The sequence below is a fragment of the Amblyomma mixtum genome, chromosome 2, assembly GCF_055824585.1.
Source record: "Amblyomma mixtum isolate Tamu chromosome 2, ASM5582458v1, whole genome shotgun sequence".
NCBI lineage: Eukaryota > Metazoa > Arthropoda > Arachnida > Ixodida > Ixodidae > Amblyomma > Amblyomma mixtum.
Window position 1 is genome coordinate 132,969,497 of NC_143013.1, and position 18,632 is coordinate 132,988,128.

At 48.4% G+C, this 18,632-nt stretch overlaps 1 protein-coding gene across 5 annotated transcripts in view; it reads left to right on the forward strand.

Moving 5' to 3' along the window:
* Nucleotides 1–1,142: 1,142 nt before the first annotated feature.
* The window catches only part of D2hgdh (D-2-hydroxyglutaric acid dehydrogenase), a 49,932-nt gene continuing 32,442 nt past the window's right edge, over nt 1,143–18,632 (forward strand). Inside the window, exons 1-3 of one of the 5 annotated variants that reach the window (XM_089572558.1) lie at nt 1,143–1,212; nt 5,442–5,670; nt 10,486–10,683. In XM_089572558.1, coding sequence (XP_089428684.1) covers nt 5,466–5,670; nt 10,486–10,683 — 403 coding nt within the window. In that variant the 5' untranslated portion in view covers nt 1,143–1,212; nt 5,442–5,465. The other 4 variants (XM_089572554.1, XM_089572556.1, XM_089572555.1 and 1 more) reach the window with 4 other exon arrangements.

Below are 18,632 nucleotides of genomic sequence, written 5' to 3' on the forward strand. Positions count from 1 at the left end.
ACTCTTTCTAGGACGGACGCCATGCGGCCGACTGGTGATGCCCTCTGGCGACCTCTTCGGCCCTTCTCGCGACCCGGAGTTGAACTTCCGGGTCCGTGCTGAGCAGCGCGGCCTCCCGCTGGGAAGAGAAGAAGGAACAACTTCATTTAAAAAAAAGAACAAAAGGATCCTCAAAGGTGGGCTCCTATTTGTCGAAGAGTCTATGGGCCTATGGGCCAGCTAGTTCAGCAGCTGTATATTCTAGGCACTATATAGCAGCTGGTTGGGCAGCTCGCAGAGCGGCTGCGGCCTCCCATGAGGCAAAATGGCATTCTTCTGGGCCAGTTGGTATGATTCCATATGGGATTCAGCGTGAACTTTGGGACGCAGGGACGTAGAGAGACACATTGAATTACGGAACACAGCGCTGACTAACAACTTTAACGAAAAGAGTGCGAAAACGGTCGGAAATATATAGCGGTGTAAAGGTGGAGAGAAGAGTGGAGAGAGGGCAAAGCGCATGGCAGATGAGGCTGCAACAAAAGAAAAAAAGAAAAAAACCTTGCAAAAGGTGAAGGAACAGCCGTCAAACGGGAACGCGAACCCAGTGAAACCAGACAATCTGAGGCCACGTGGGGGATGGGTGAGGTTCGGGGCATTGAGCAGAGTGGGAGGATCAAGATGGGGTGGTAGCGATGAAGGAGGTAAGGTGAGATTTCGCAGTTTACAGTTGCCGCCGAACCGCACAGTAATTTGAATCTAGTGTAGGGTGGATTGGTCGGAGAGTTTCAAGCCCTCCGGCGGTTTATCTCGATTGCACAGGCGTAAATTGTCTGGAGTGATTGATTTTTGGTCCGCACAAACAGATCAGACGGGGCTGAACTCTTCGGGGAGCCAATTTGAATACAAGTACTTACAGGTTAAAGAATGTGTCTGTCTGGAGTTGCCACCAGCAGACTTGTTGCGGTTTTTTGCTCAATGATTTGCGTGGTGTGGGGAATATTTGTCTGTTCTGTTTATATGGAGACGTAATTTCGTTATAGGATACCTTTCGCTCTCTGGTCGACTTGAGTCGGGTTGAGTACCGCCAGGTTGACGGCTAAACCTCCCTTTCGACACTGCATGTAATTTTAGAAGTTTTTGAATTCCCCGCGGTTCAATATCATCATCATTAAATGTGGCGCCACAAACCGGAGCAAGGTGCAAAGGCCGCATCTGGGTGATTGAGTGACGGTATGTTTTTTGGTGCGATCAGCTGTTGAATCACATGTGGTGCGGCGCGCTGTTTCTGTAGTTGCCGTGCTGCACCCGTTGCCGATTTGTGCCGCCTTGCTGGCAATACCAGCTGTGTCGTGATATGCCCGTCTACTGGTGTCTGGCCGACTCCGCGCGTGCGGAATTTCGTGGCTGATGCCTGACGATAGGTGCAGCAATCTTCTCACCGCGCGAAGTTTCGGATATCGCAGCTGCTGCTGCAGTGAACCACCGCCTTCCCGTGCTTCGTGTCACAGGCCGCTGTCGGAGAGAGGCTTGGCCGGGAGAGGATAAATCCGGCTGCGCACGGTACGTGGAGCTGCTCCGCGAAACCGGCGCTTGGTCGTGTTTCGTCGCATCTGGTCAGGAAGTCGCGAACGCTATCTCTTAGCTTGAGATAGCCACGTGGTGTTTAAAATGTGCTTCAAGCAACGACGCGCGTGCGACAAGCGAAGCACCGAAGGAAGACGGAGTGGACATATGCCCTGTCAAGTCGGAAGCCGCTTATCAGGGGAGACATGATAAAGCATGAAGACATAGAGCCTAAAGTTCGAAAAGCGTAGCTGACAAATCATGCGCATATTAAGCTAGTTGGTCGTCAGAATCCGCGTTTGCGATGCTTTTTTTAATTGTTTAAGATAGAATGATATGCATTTGTTCATTTTCATAAGGATGAATCCACGGGCAGATATGCTGAATGATGAGGCATCAAAATTATTAAGCATGTTTGCCCAGATATATAAGCAAGCATGTGTATGTTCTATAAACAACAACTGAAATGCGAACATAAAAAGGAGATCTTAGCCAGGGAAGCCCAATACTAATGCAGGCTAATTTCACTTCGAAGTCTTGAAGGCTGTCATTTGTAAGTGTTAATCAACCTGACTTGTATTTCCTCTCTAGGAGCTAATGTGTTTGTGTTCTTGTGTTGCCACTTCAGTTCTCTTGTTCAAATTTCATAAGTTCCTGATATTATACAGTTGAACCTCGTTATAACGATGTTGAAGGGGCCCCCGGCGATTACTTCGTTATAGCGGTAGCTTCATTATAGCTCATGTTGGCCAAGCTTCCAAGGGGAATCATCATTCCTTCGTTATATCCATTATTTCATTATAGTTCGGCAGTGTAGGCTTCAGAATGGTTCTAGTCCAAAAGTGACCCGTGGCTCAGGCAAAAGCTAGCATCTCACAATTCTCTGTGCATTGTGAAAAGCATCAGATGGTGACCTCAACTGCAGCGCTTATTTAGCAAGAGGCATTCCTCACCCATAGCCGTTGTCGACAGGAGGACCTGGACATGTTTCTGATGTCAGCAAGGGGCATGGTGAAAAAAGATGTTATGTGTCAGGCAACATAATTTCGCTGGAGCTACAGTTTTGTGTATCATGATATTGTCTGTGCTCGTAGCTCAAAGGTCCCACTCTGAGATCACCTCTGCTTTGTACTTGTTATTGTAATGTGAATATACTTGTATATTTGCATGAATATACAGAGCCTGGCTGTTTCGCTTAAGCAACATTTGTGACCATGCAAGGCAGCATCTGCAGTAGTTAAAAAACTAGCGCTTAGGACGGGGGTGAAGAAACAGGAAAAAAAAAACAGACGAGCACTTCGTCCCTGTCCTAAGTGCTAGTCTTTTTAACCAAAAATGAACCACCATCTAGCCCAGCTTTCTGTCCTAATGACATCGACAGTAAACTGGACTGCAGATATTATGAGACAAGTGATTGGCACAGTGCTTGTACTGAGCGTGCACTTGTTCTGGCTGCAGTGCTTGGAAGGTTTACATGAACAGGGCCGCTGACATTGCGTGCTGAGATATCCTGAGTCCCACTGCTGTGGTGAGTGTGGTTGGAGGCATCATGTCCCATGATACCTGCATGCAGTGAAACTGAACAGCACCTGTCTAGACTACCTGCAAGTACGTTGCTGACCGTTCCAGTAGCTGCCTCAACTACATGCATGCAAACATGGCGATGAGAGCAGCAGTGAAAGTTTCCTGCTTGGATGGCCGAAGGATGGCCATGTTAGAGTACCGCATTCAGCTTTGTTCGCGTGAGGATCCATTTCACAGAAACACTGCAAGTTTTACTGAAACAGCTGTATCTGGGGCTACTTTGGGCTGAATGGATAATGCAACCATCAATTAGCTCTGGAATGAAAAAAGCAAATCTACGGACTTACTCTTTATGGAGGCACTCTTTTGCATTTTGCTTTCCTTGGGGATGAAGTAATGGCAATTACTGTTCTGTGCCACCTCAAACAAGTACACTGATTCTAAGGGCTAGCTGGATCATACGATGATGTGTTGCATACCATATATTTTATTTTTAGGTAGTGCAGATTTGTTGCTCTGAGGCAGGATAAAAAGAGGGGAAATGTACTCCTCCTGACTGGGCCCTGTCCTGGCGTTCTCATTGGCAAACAGGTTTTAGGTTTGACACACTATAGAAAATCATGTGTACAGTCTTGTAGAGTGTTCTGAGTCATATGAGGCTGGGAAGAGGCATGTTTTTTTTTTCTATCCCTACTGTGTGCTTGTCTGTGCACTGTACATTTTAGGGCTTCATTACACCAGAAGTGTGTTACTGAGTACTCGAGGAGTGGATCTTCCCCACTAAAAGCAGTGCTGAAGACTTTCATGTTTCTACCTTCCACCCCACTACTTCTTCTCACCATTGCCAGAGCATCCACGTGCAGAGGGTCTTAACCCTTTCAGGCTCCACTTTTTGTTTTGATTAAAATCAATTATTTTTTCACCTAAGTAGTATATTTAGGTCTCAAAAAAGGGAATTTGTTAGTTTTTGAGCATGAAAAACCAGTCGGTAACTTTTTACGACTATGTGGAGAATCCCGTACAAAGTATCAGATTTGTTTGAAACAGTAACATCGAAATCTTCTCGTGTGTCACGTAAGCACACTAGGGATCATGGAATCACTTTGTGTTTTGAAGAATTACGCTCGAAATTGAGCACAAACAATCAATGTCTTCAGTCGCGGCGAAATCTGCCTGCCCAAAAATGGCGGATAAAGTGCTACCTGGCTCATTGTTACGTGAAATATTATTTACTGCGTTCGCTACATGGCTCAAAAAACCAACTTATTTGCGACAAGAAGGCTGCTCAGTTCGACTGAAACAATGAAATCACTGCTAGGTGCAGTAGTCTCTTTTACTTATTTATTTATTTATTTACACATACTGCAGTCATGGAGACCAAGCATGGAGGCAACATTCAAAATAAAAATAATATCAAACACTACGCAAATCCACCGTTCCGGCAACAAACAAAGGAAACCAAGCAGAGTGCAATGATATCGCTAAGTTTACACATACGGTAAGACACTCTTTTCAAAAGCAGCGGCATCATGAGCCGTAAAGACATTTGCTGGCAGTGAGTTCCATGTTGTGATTGTTCAGGGGAAAAAATGAGTTTTTGAACGTATTTGTGCGTGCAAAGTATGGGGTAAGGTTATGGTTGTTGCTATTGCGTGTCTGTCGTGTAGAACAGGAAGATATATAGGGAGCAGCATTAATATTAAATTGACTAGAGTAAAATGAGTACAGACATTTAAGCCTTGCAAGTGCTCTCCTTCTTTCTAGAGTGGATATGTTATTCGTAGACATCAGAACGGATGGCGAGATAGAGCTATGATAAGCGTTAAAAATGAAACGGAGAGCTTTTCTTTATATCTTTACAAAGTTTCTTTATATCTTTTTTCTTTATAGTTTCTCTATATCTTTTTTAAAGAACGGATCGGATACAACAGAAGCATACTCAAGTTTTGGACGAATTAGTGTGTTGAAGGCAAGTTGTTTAAGTTCAGAGGGAGCATGTTTTCACTTGTGGCTTAGAAGGCCAACATTTCTTGAAGCAGACAAGCAAATGTTGTTAATGTGGCTGAATCATGAAAAGCGATTTGTAATGGTGACTCCAAGATATTTGTATTCGTTGACCTGTAGCAGTGGAAGATTGTTTATTGCGTAATTAAAACTTTGTGGTGCTTTCTTATTAGTAACCTGAAGAAGAACCGCTATGAGTTTGTTGTCTACACAATTGCGTACAAAGCGCCTGAAAGGGTTAATGCGGGTGAACAGTTCTGGGTTGAACTGACTTGAACCTCAAACTAGGACAGGGTGCTTTTTCAGGGACCTGTGCCGAGCACACTCGCCCCAGTGGGCTGTGAACTGAAGGAGACCCCCCCTTGCAGCAGGGGGATTGCCACTGGCGAGTGATGCTGGCCCGGTGTGCACGGCGCTGCAGCCAGCTGGGCCGGCGCCATGCATCCAGTGAGCGTGTGCAGGAACACAGGGGCCCGTACGCCACCCTGGGCGATGCGGATGTGGCCACCTTCGAACGCCTGCTGGGCCCCTCTGCCGTGCTCACGGACCCCGGAGACACAGAGGCCTACAACGTCGATTGGCTGCGCACCTGCCGTGGTGAGTGTGTGTTGAACGACACTTTTCTCCGTCACCCTCGGTGCATGCACAACAGGTTGACGGCGAGAAGCCTCGCAATTCCTGGGACAGCTGAACGCAATTAACGCTATGGGAAATGAAATTTAGGGCAAGTAGTGACAGCTGATCCGGATCATGAGAGGGAAATAACTAGAAGATGTGGGGTTTAAAATAGGGGGGATAAACACGTTCTCCCCGTTTAACCGTGGCTGACACAGTTCAAAGCCGCGCAGACCCCACCCCGTGGTTGCGTACGCTACCGAGCGCACGCCGACCACGGCGGGCCTTGCTCTGCGGGAACAAAGGAACGACACACTGGCTGACACAAACAAGGCATTTATTGCTGCAACAACAATAACGCCAGCTAGCAACAAAATACACTGAGGAATCGAGGATGTCCGACTCACCAGCACGGCTACGAGCGAACGTTCGCCCACGCTAGGGCAAAGGGAAGCTCCAAGACCGGACGGGACGAGCTGAGGGGAACATGTTTCCACACGAGGTCGCCCGCCGACGAAGAGCGAAGCTGCGAGCGAAACGTCCACTCGCCATCCCGGTCCCAGTGAGAAGAGACCCCGTCGCTCCCCGCGAGCGCGCAGCAAAACGCCATCCGTGGCGCTGGTGTCGCTGCGACGCGAGCGCCCTCCCCTGTTAGTTACAGTAACCCAACTGAGAAGAGTGTATTGCGGAGGAGCTAACTACAGTAGGGGGTGCAATGCGGGAAAGTGAACGCAGGGGATGAAAGCGTCCCCACAAAGAATAAGAATGGGGTGGAGCGCACATGGCAGGTTCTATCAGATCATGAATGGCAGTTTACCTCAGTTCCCCTCTCCTTCAGTATCCTTATCACAGCAACACTTTCAAAGATTCTTTCTTCCCACTAGCAACAAGAGAATGGAACCGTCTAGACGCATCTATAACTAACGCTGATTCATTTTCAAATTTTTGTTCTGAAATAGAAGGTGCGTTTTAAAACTACAGTTGTGGTTCGAAAGCTTTTTTCAACTTCAAGGAGTATACGATGTGTTATGCCCATGTTTATATTATGTCTATGTCTCTGAACTAGCACGCTTTTTTCTTTGGATTGCTTGTGGAAATCTGTCAAACTTCTTTTCAGTTTTTCTGAGCTATGTATTGTCTAGATTATTGTTGTCCTTTGCACAGCCGCTTTTTGAAATGTTTATCCTTTACCCTGTATTATACATGTAATGCCCACCTGCTAAGGTCTCAACCAGAGACTGGCAGTATTTCAAGTAAATAAATAAATAAATAAATACAACAGCTGTATCTTACCGGTGCTCACCTATGGGGCAGAAACATGGAGGCTATAACAAAGAGGGTTCAGCTTAAGTTAAAGACAACGCAGCGAGGGATGGAAAGGAAAATGATAGGTGTAACATTAAGACATTAAGAGATCGGAAGCAGGTGGAGTGGGTGAGGGAACAAACGCGGGTTAATGACATCCTGGTCGAGATCAAGGGGATGAAATGGGCTTCGGCAGAGCGTGTAATGTGAAGGCAAGATAACCTCTGGTCCTTAAGGGTAACGGAGTGGATTCCAAGAGAAGGCAAGCGTAGCAGGGGGCGGCAGAATGTTAGGTGGGCAGATGAGATTAAGAAGTTTGCAGGGATACAGTGGCCGCAACTGGCATAGGACAGGGTTAACTGGAGAGACATGGGAGAGGCCTTTGCCCTGCAGTGGGCGTAGTCAGGCTGATGATGATGATGATGTCTGAGTGGTGAGATTCTCTGCCTTTTATGAAAACTCAACTAGGAAATTACCAGTAATGGTGCAGACTGCAAAGTGACGCATTTGCAGCATTCACTGCTTACATGGTGGGTTTATTGACTGCGTGAAGAGCATATTGCCTCTCTGGTCCAGTTTCTTTGTGTGGACAAGAAATTTACCATTCATTAGCTTCAGAAGAAGGGCACGAAAAGGCCCTTTTTAATATTTTTTACTTGGCAGCCAGCCAAAGACTTAGACTAGATGACTGATGGCAGTGATATGATTCAGTGGCCACTGGCCTAGTGCAAGCTCTCCGTCCCGCACCACTGCCAGTTTCGTCTTCTTGTTCACAATATGCTGAACATTTCAAATTAATAGAAAGCTACAAAAAGCTTCAAGTATGTAAAATGCTATTTATTTTATATCACCTGCCTTGCCTCAGTCGGTGACATGGTCTATACGCCCTGTATACTTAAGGTAGTATACTTAATAAGACCCTTAATTTTTTTAATAATCTCAGAGTGAGGTTGTTAAAGATTTCAATGCTACCCACCATGCGATGATGTCAAGATGTGGTTGAAGTCATATAACATTGCCCTTTGTGCACAGAAGGTTCAGCTCACAATAAATGGATCATATGGAAAATGGTTGGGTTTCGCAAGTGTGCTGTGGAATATCTTTCATCATCGTAGACCGTCTTCAGGATATCAGATGTCAGCAGTTCCAGTGCACTGCTTTAAGGGGAGAAGAGGGTCTTGGAAATAAATATTTATTAATGAAGTCACAACCATGAAATCTTCAGGGAACATGTACTTTTGCGTGCTGATTTCAAATATGTAATTTAATTATATGTACAACAAGTCATTGTGCACTTACACAATATGCTAGGTAACTTTTGCCGAGAGTTTGAAAGAAATTCTACTGCAGGAAACTTGTTAGATTGCATGCCATTTGTTTCTCTTGACATCAAGCTATGCAGTAAGGGTAAAGTTATCATCCTGCCTGTTATAGAAGGTGAGGTATAGGATTTTGAAATCATCACTTTCTTCCCGTCTGTGAAGTGGCAGATTCAAAACCCTGTAACTCAAATTCTATGACAGGCAGGATAGTAATTTTGCCCTTAGTGCATAGTTTGATGTGAAGACAAGCCAATGGCATACGTCCCAGCAAGTTTCCTGGTGCAAAATTTATGGAAAGCTCTCGGCAAGAAGTTAAATAACATATTACATAAGTGCACAAGGACTTGTTTTACATAAAATTAAACTGCCTATTTGGAATCAGCACGCAAAAATACATGTTTCTTGAAGATTTCATTACTGTGACTTCATTAACAAAAATTTTTTTCCTAAGACCAGCTTCCCCCCTTAAAGGACTATAGACACCAAATTTCTGCTTGCATGTTTTCTTCTTCCAACAATGTGTTAGACATTGCTATACATGGAGCACCCCATGGTACATTCACCTACGGCCGCTTAATAATTTGTAATTGGATTTCTTCTCTCAGGCTGTTTCAGTTTCGGTTTCATCAGCCAGACAATGGCTGTGACGTGTAGTTGGTGTTTAGGTCGCGTGAGGCACGAAAAATCGTCTATATAATTGCTGATAGGTCTTTTTTTTTGTCATTTACAGGACTTGCAAAGGCTGGCTTACGTGCTGTAATGAATTAAAATTAAGTATCAGCAGTTATAGTGCAGTTTTTCTAGTGCATCACGTGACCTAAACGCCAACTACGCATCACAGTTGTTGTTCGGTTCATGAAACCGAAACAGCATGAAAGAAGAAATTTAGTTGTAAATTATTTAGCTGCCGTAACCAAATACCACGCAGTAATTTATGTATTCTAATGTCTAATGCAGCATTTGAAAGAAAATGCACAATAAAATTAGGCATCTGTTGTCCTTTAACCCTTTCACTGCCAGGTTTGTTTACTCACAGCTGCACACACCCTGCCGGGTTTTTTTTGCACGTTAGTTTCCTGGAAATGTTTTGCTAGTAACGCACTAAAATGCTCAGCAGGGCATGGAGACATGTTTATTCAGGATAATCTTAGAGATATTAGTTGTACTGAATCAAATCTTCCAGCACCAATCGTGCCTGTCGGATTTCCTCTTCTTACGCGGATTTTTCGGCGGAACGGGGACTTCATCGCTGTCATCACTAGACGAGGCACTTAAGTGGGCTCCTTCCTCGTTCTCATTATCATTGGACTCCGAATTCACAAGCAGTTTTGAATTTCTTCGTCCGTCAAAGCGCGGACGAGTGTGGCACATTGCCTCACATGGCTGCTGTGCGGAAACCAAAACGAAGCGACTCAGATGTGGAAACATGCGCGCTATCTGTTGTGTAAAATTTACCCTACAAGATCTATGAGTTTATAGCGTCTCTCCATAGATGGCGCTACATGTTTGCATCGTTTATTTTTACACGAGTCTTATCGGGAGCGGCAGGGGGTGAGCTGAAAAGCCAAAACGAGTTAGCTCGGGAGAGGCAGGGGGTGTGCATATGTGGTAGCCCGAGAGGGAGTGGCGGTGAAAGTGTTAACACAGAGTACAGCCATTGATCACACAGCCAGTTCTTCTCTTGTGGTGTTCGGAAAGAAATTCTCATCCATAACAGATTTATTTATTTATTTTTATTTACAGAAGACTGCTCGCTTTATTGCAAGGCCTTAAGCAGGAGTTTGTTTTATAATACACTTCGTCAAAAAGAAAACCTCCTTGTAGTACACGCAACTCAGTACACAATACCGAAGAAATGAACGAGGAAAAGAAACAACACTATACAATATTAGACTACACCTCGAGTCAAATATGTCACGTATGTTTTCGTATGTGGCATTCCACAGGACCTATTGTTTAATACTGCTTACGTGTATTTTGACTAATGTTTCTTTCTTCTGTCCCAATAGTTTAGCTATCAGCCGCTGTGTTGCACTTCTTTATTTTTTTTCTAAAATGCCTCTCAGAATAGCCCCATTCAGCCCTGTCACCTCCTTCTGTGAATTCACATGCTCTCTGTTAACAACAACAGGAAAAAAAAAACTGATTGTGACCCCCGATGTGCATGCAGGCTCAGCATCTGCAGTCCTTCTGCCGCGCTCAACCGAGGAGGTGTCCGCGATACTGAAGCACTGCCATGCCAGTCGGCTGGCGGTCTGCCCACAGGGCGGCAACACGGGTCTCGTGGGTGGCAGCGTGCCGGTCTTCGACGAGATCGTCCTCTCCACTGCGCGCATGGCGCAGGTGGAGTCCGTTGACCCCTTCTCAGGTGGGCACCTCTTAAAGGGCAACTCCAACACTTTTTTGAGAATGTCGCGATATTCAAGGATTCAAATATATATAGGCTGCAGGTAAAGCATGCCAAGTGTTTTTCGACTGCCATTTAAAATAGTGACGTGATCGACGATTGAAATTTGCGCTTCTCCTCAGTGCACCAGAGGAGTGCAGAGAAATTCAATGTGACGTCACGGAAGGTATGATCTCAAATTAGCGCTGTCGTCAGCCACACCCTGCCCTGACTCATTAGATGCTGGCCAAACAACTCTCGGCAGGGTTTGCCTTCGGTGGCGTTGTTTTTTTTTTTTTCATTCAAAGCCAGAGTTTGTGCGTTGGAAATGCACCGATACCTTCGATGACGTCATCATGCACCCCCCATTTTGCGTGGTGCACTGCGGAGAGGCTCGAAGGGCGTCCGGATTTTAATCGGTGATTACGTCACGATTTCAAGTGCTAGCCCAAAAAGACTTCGCATGCTTTACCTGCAAATTTCACACATTCGACCCTCTTAAGCTCGTTGATTTCTAAAACCTGTGCAGTTTCCCTTTAAGGGTAGAGGTTGTTGTGAGCTACAGGTGGGATTAGCTTTGCATTACCTGCAACTGCGGCACCACAGCAACACTCCAGCAGTAATTAGAGATGAAAATTTGTTCCCCACGTCTGTAACCTACAGACCTATGCTCTCTGGCAGTGACACATTCCGGTTTGGTTTGGTTTATGAGGGTTTAACGTCCCAAAGCGACTTAGGTTATGAGGGCGCCGTAGTGAAGGGCTCCGGATATTTCGACCACCTGGAGTTCTTTACCGTGCACTGAGATCACGCAGAACACGGACCTCTAGAATCTTGCCTCCATCGAAATTCGGCCGCCGTGGCCGGGATCGAACCCGCGTCTTTCGGGCCAGCAGCCGAACGCTGTAACCGCTGAGCCACCGTGGCGGTTTGGAAGAAATGTTTGTTGCCAGGACTTGCGTAGAGGTGACTTGCGCGGTAGCTCCTGGATGATTGATCTATTAACTTTGAGTACAGAGCCGACTTGTTAGCTTTTAAAAATGAGTATGCAGATGTTTGCATGAGCAGCTGGTCGAACATGACATGATTTTCGTCGCTTTTTGCCCCAGTATTGGAAAGGTTGCTTCACCAAGAAAAGCATACCACTGTGGGACACCCATTTCTTTAAAATTTTTGCCTCAACATGGTTGTTATTTGCAGTTCAATAAGGTGCATTGTAGTAAGCCTGGAGTTCTTTACCGTGCACTGAGATCACGCAGAACACGGACCTCTAGAATCTTGCCTCCATCGAAATTCGGCCATTGCAGCAGGGGTCAAAACCGCATCTTTTGGGTCTGCCGCCAATCCTTGTGTGGTTGGTATCGTGGTGAAGTAAATGCTGATGACCACGGCATCCTTTGTGATACTGATACCCGCATTTTATGCCGGCGGATGGTGTAGTTTACTCTGCCATCCACAGGAAGCATCAGTTGAGGTAAGGGATCCGAATGTGTATAGAGATAGTGTTATGTAACCAGGGTGGAAATCTGGGCAAGTCGGTACTGATCCATTACACAAGAGTAGTGCAAAACCAGGGCGACGGACAAAAGGGGAGAGAACACTCACCCACAACACAGTGCCTGTGTTGTGGGTGTGGGTTCTCTCCCCTCTTGTCCGTCGTCCTGGTTTTGCACTACTTTTATATTATAGCGTTATATACACCACTGTTGAAGCATGACTTGAGACAGGGATCCGAACACGCAGCCCACTGGCCCTAGAGAGCTCGGCTTTTGTTCCGGAAGTGGTGCCGGGCAGGGCACTGGGCACAGTGGCTTAGCAAATAATTATTGTATTGAGGCTTACTACAATGCACCTTATTGAACTGCAAATAACCACCATGTTGAGGCAAAAATTTTAAAGAAATGGGTGTCCCACAGTGGTATGCTTTTCTTGGTGAAGCAACCTTTCCAATACTGGGGCAAAAAGCGACGAAAATCATGTCATGTTCGACCAGCTGCTCATGCAAACATCTGCATACTCATTTTTAAAAGCTAACAAGTCGGCTCTGTACTCAAAGTTAATAGATCAATCATCCAGGAGCTACCGCGCAAGTCACCTCTACGCAAGTCCTGGCAACAAACATTTCTTCCAAACCGCCACAGTGGCTCAGCGGTTACAGCGTTCGGCTGCTGGCCCGAAAGACGCGGGTTCGATCCCGGCCACGGCGGCCGAATTTCGATGGAGGCGAAATTCTAGAGGCCCATGTGCTGTGCGATGTCAGTGCACGTTAAAGAACCCCAGGTGGTCGAAATTATCCGGAGCCCTTCACTACGGCGCCCTCATAACCTAAGTTGCTTTGGGACGTTGAACCCCAGCAAAACAAATCACAATCAAGTCAGATACTTCTTCCCTTTTTGCTGCTAGAAGGTGTCAAAACTGTAGCCCCTATTACAGCAAGAGCATTAAGGCTCTCGTTCTGCAGAAAATCCGGTGGCAACGGCAGCGCTGTGAGCAAAAAATTCCTGGAGAAGCAACCTGGGTGGGCCACCTTGGTCACGTGACATTGTGGCATCATCACAACATGCCCACCGGATTGTGAGCAAACTGACCTCCTTGGCAGGTGGCAGTTAAATTATTGATTGGTCGTGAGAGGCTGCTCGGGGAGAGCAGTCTACGTTGCACAAGCCCCGCCGTTGCCAACGCCTCCCATTGCAGGGCAGTGGCTGGTCGCTTAACCGCTGCACCACTGCGCCAGGAACCAGGGATCTGTTCATAATAGATTCCTGTTGAGGATGACTAATTCCGCATATATGGGCGGTAACACATTAACGCTATTGTGTCATAGCCTTAAGGGAGAGCAGAACGATGTGTCAAAAAATCATCATCATCATCATTAGCCTGACAACGCCCACTGCAGGGCAGAGGCCTCTCTCATGTCTCTCCAATTAACCCTGTCCTTTGCCAGTTGCAGCCACCGTATCCCCGCAAACTTCTTAATCTCATCCGCCCACCTAACTTCCTGCCGCCCCCTGCTATGCTTGCCTCCTCTTGGAATCCACTCCATTACCCTTAAGGACCAGCGGTTGTCTTGCCTTCGCATTACATGGCCTGCCCAAGCCAAATATGCACAAAACTACAGTAAGGTTCAACAGTCTCGCATAGGAACAGCAGGTCACAACTGGCAGCAAGGTGCTGGAAGTAGTGAGCGAATATGTCTACTTAGGGCAGGTAGTGGCCGCTGATCTCGATCATGAGAGGGAAATAACTAGAAAAATAAGAATGGGGTGGAGCGCATATGGCAGGTTCTCTGAGATCATAAATGGCAGTTTACCAATATCCCACAAGAGAAAAGTATACAACAGGTGCATCCCACCGGTACTCTCCTATGGGGCAGAAATGTGGAGGCTAACAAAGAGGGTTCAGCTTAAGTTAAGAACAACGCAGTGAGCTATGGAAAGGAAAATGATTGGCGTAACGATAAGAGATCGGAAGCAGGCAGAGTGGGCGAGGGAACAAATGCAGGTTAATAACATTCTGGTTGAAATCAGGAGGAAGAAATGGGCTTGGGCAGGGCATGTAGTGCGAAGGCAAGATAACCGCTGGTCTTTAAGGGTAACGGAGTGGACTCCAAGAGAAAGCAAACGTAGCAGGGGGCGGCAGAAAGTTGGAACATTGAATTCCTCTTTGTTGCCACCTATATCGCGATTGATGAGGAATTCTACACCTAGTTCTCGTCTGTCCACTAATCCACAATAGCACAGTACGTGCCTGCCCTTTAACACTGTATATGCTTCACCTGTCCTCCTGTGACATCCCACCCTTGTTCTGGCGGCTCCAACTCAAGTCACCAGATACGACCCGCAGACCTTGCAGATCTTAAGAATGGGCATGACTCAAACCAAGGATACGACTCAAGCTGAGGAGCCTCTACCAACAGAGGACGAATACCTCCAGGATATGGTCCGCGTGTGGTGTGGAAAGAAGAACGCAGTGGCGGCATCGAGGGATGCCGGTGCTGGTGCCGCCCAGCAACAGGTCCGGGCTAGCTGTGCAGATACGCAGGGCGGGAGTGCGCTGAACGCAGCCTCGAAGCGCTCCAAGCAACTCCGGTGGCGGCCGCAAAACACGCCGCGTATCGAAAAAGATGAGACCATTGTGGGGCTCAAACTGCGAAAGATACTTGACCTCAAGGCAACTTTTGGTCCTGGACAAGCCGGCACTGCAATCCGCAGCATCCTCAGGGACCACGCAAATGCGGGACTTGCGGTGTGGCCCATTTGGGACCAAAATGTGCTAGTATGTGCTCTCAGATCAGTCGACGCCACTGAGAAGCTACTCCAGGATATTGTGCTGCCGGTCCGGGACTGCAAGCTACCATTCCGGGGACACCCCAAACTCTCCGGTGCGTTCTGTCGGGGCATTGTGACTGTCTCGCTGGACGAAACGTCCGAAACCGTTAAAAGCAAACTCAGTGCGGAACCAAATGTGGTGTCTGTGCGCAAGCTGGGGGGAACCACGGTTGCGGTGATCACCTTCGCGGGGACCAAGGTGTCATGGACGGTGTTGTACAGCTACAAACGGCTCCCTGTTCGTCTGTACAAGAAGACAGTGCCTGCATGCCACCGCTGTGACACAGTGGGCCATCGGGCCGATGCGTGCCCGCGACCGCAGCCGGGGCGCTGCAAATGCTGCGGAGTCCAGGTTCCTGGTGCCACTACTGACGGCCCAGCGGAACATGACTGTGTTCCGAGCTGCCTCATCTGCGGAGGCGGCCACCCAAGCAGAGCTCCCGGCTGTGCCGGGCGGTTACGGGAAGCCATCAGACCGGGCTCCCCATCTGGATCCAAGCTGAAGACAAAGACGGGGCTCAAGCAGGCTCCTCCGCCCAAGGTCAAGAAAGTGCCAGCCGCTAAGCCGGAACCCAAGGCCCAAACCGGGCCATCGAAACCTGTCAAGTCCGGGACCCAGGCGGTGCCCCCGGTCCTCAACGCCAGGGACTTCCCGCCCTTGGCTCCCGTCCAACCACAGGTGAGCAGTTGGAGTAGGGCAGTCTCCGGGCCCCCTACCCGTCCCTCCCCTACCGAAACCGCCCTACAGCAGGACGTAGAGGAGCTCAGGCACCAGAACCAAATTCTAGTGCGCAAAATTGAAGAATTAGAGGCCAAACACGCCGGGTCATCCGAGCCAATTCAGGAAGCCGAGCCAGAGGATGAGGATGACGGATCATCTGTAACATCCTGCCTCTCTAGCATCTTGAGGCAGACTGGGGACACGGCAGTTGGATCAGTTTCCACTGCTGGTTGCGTTGACGGCCTCAAGGACCTGCAGCGCCAAACCGAGCAACTGGAGGAGCAAGTGGTGGCCCTCATGAATCAGATCATGTCAGCAGTCCGCGAATCCTTCCAGGACATGTTAAAGGCGGCCTTTGTGCAAGCACTTCCCGACCATATGGCCCAGGTCACTGACTCGGTCCTTAAAGCTGTGCAGCCCTGGGTCAGCACCCAAATTAAGAACGCCACTAGCTGCGGATCCCCTCACCTCAAACGTAAGACATCCTCCCGCCAGGCAGCGGAGGAGCACGGTTCAGGGTCGGCTGCCGGTGAGCCGGTGCGGCCCCTCACTGGGGTTGCGCCGGCTCCCGGCCAGAGCTAGTCCGATCGCCCGTTAATAAATACAACAAGATGGCTAGCAGATTTAACAGGAATGCTAAAAACCTTGAAAATCCCACATCATCCAATGGAACTGCAGGGGTTTCAGATCTTGGAAAAAGTGGTCACACCTCGAGCTCTACCTGCAGTCCCTCGGTGACATGCCGGCACTAATTGCCCTGCAGGAGCCCGGCATAGACAGTAAATTCTTTCAGCACCTTTCAGGCGGGCCCCTCAACGTGCATCCTGGTGCATAAGGCTTACACTGTGGTTCAGGTCAGCTTACACTTGAGCACCGAGCAAGAATACACAATGGTCCGGGTACTGCCTCTCAGACGCTGCGACCCGTCAATACATATCCTCAACATATACTTCCCTCCACAAAAAACCGCGCGTAACTTTCAGTGAAATCTTCCTTCACGTGATCAAAATGGCAGCCAAAGAGCCTCTAGTGATCGTTGGAGACTTCAGTGCTCCCAGCCTTCACTGGGGCTACCACTTCGAAAAGGTACGACGGCACAACTTGCGGATTCTCTGTGCGACAGATATCTCTGTTGTGCGGAGTACCCGACTAGGCCTGAGTACATGTACTCTGGCAGGCCTAATGAAACACTCGATGCCCCTTTTGAGTTGCACGACCTTAAGGCGGCCTTAGCAAAAATGCGCCGGGGTGCGGCTCCGGGACGGGACCGCATAACAGTGAACCTGCTGGTGAACATACCGGACTCGGCCTACCTCCATTTATTAGAATACATGAACCTGATCTGGGGCGGGCGTTCACTCCCTCCCGAGTGGAAAACATCACTTGTGACGTTTATCCCTAAAACAGGTAAGGCCGTGAATACGGACAACCTGAGGCCCATATCACTGACCTCATGTGCGGGCAAGCTTATGGAGACGATGGTACGGGATCGCTTCTCTCCATACCTGAAGAGTAAGGGCTTCTTTGCAGTCACCATGTTCGGGGTTCGCCCCCACATGTCTGCACAGGGCGTCCTTCTCCAGCTGCACAGGGATGTAATACGACCCACAACTATGCAACACAATGACAAAGCAATCCTTGCCCTTGATCTGAAAGGGGCTTTTGACAATGTTAAACACGGTAGTATCCTGGCCAACTTGAGTTCTACCGATTGTGGGGCTACAGCCTACTGGTATGTAAGAGGTTTCCTGACTAATCGCCAGGCCTTTCTTCGGATTGAGGGCGAGGAATACAGCCCTTACATGATGGGAACACGGGGTACCCCTCAGGGAGCAGTGTTATCACCGCTCCTGTTCAACATTGCTATGATGCGCCTCCCAAGCCAACTGGCCCGGGTGGAAGGCATTCAGCACGCGCTATATGCAGATGACATCACAATCTGGACCACACAGGGGAGCCTTGGGGACATGGAGCAGGCTGCTTCCATAGTCGATGCATATGCTATTGACTGTGGGCTCCTATGTGCTCCCGCGAAATCAGAGCTTCTGCATGTCAGAGCGAATCAAACCCAAAGGATAGGACAGCTATACACATCTCTCTGTCAAGAGGTCCTATTAGAGAGGTAGAGGAGCTCCAGATTCTGGGCCTGTTCATTCACCGGACTCCACTATTGCGAAACTCAAGAGAGTAGGTGAACAGGTAGGGCGCATGATCCGCCACGTTTCCAGCAAGCGAGGCGGTCTGTGGGGCAAGGACGTGTTTCGGCTCGTCTATGCCTTCGTGACTAGCCAGGTCCTCTACGCCGTGCCACACCTTCGCACTACTAAGCAAGACGAGGCGCGAATAGACGCCATCATCCGCAAGGCAACTAAGCGAGCCCTGGATCTCCCGGTGGCTACCTCTAATGCCAAACAGGCATTGGGGGTGATAAATTCCTACCAGGAGCTGCGGGAGGCCCACCTCGTGAACCAATACACGGGGCTCATGCAGACGGCCCCCGAGCACCGCCTGCTAAACCGCTTACACATCCAACACGATTGCACTCCAGAGGAGGCGGAGCGTATCCCAGAACGGCGGCGCCATATGCTCTGGGTCTCCCCAGTCCCCGTAACATGGACACCGACATGCACGAAAACAAACAAGCGCGGGCTCGGACTCTTGAGATACAACACAGCTCCCGACTCGGTGTATACTATGTAGACGTAGCAGGGCCATCGCCAATGGGATTTTACACGGCCGCTGTCGTTCACCATGAAATGCACGTTGATGGACTCTCCTTCCGAGCCCAGAATTCAGTGCGAGCCGAAGAAGTAGCGATAGCGCTTGCTGCCGTCCACGCCAATTCGAGAATCATCATCACGGACTCCTGGAAAGCATGTGGT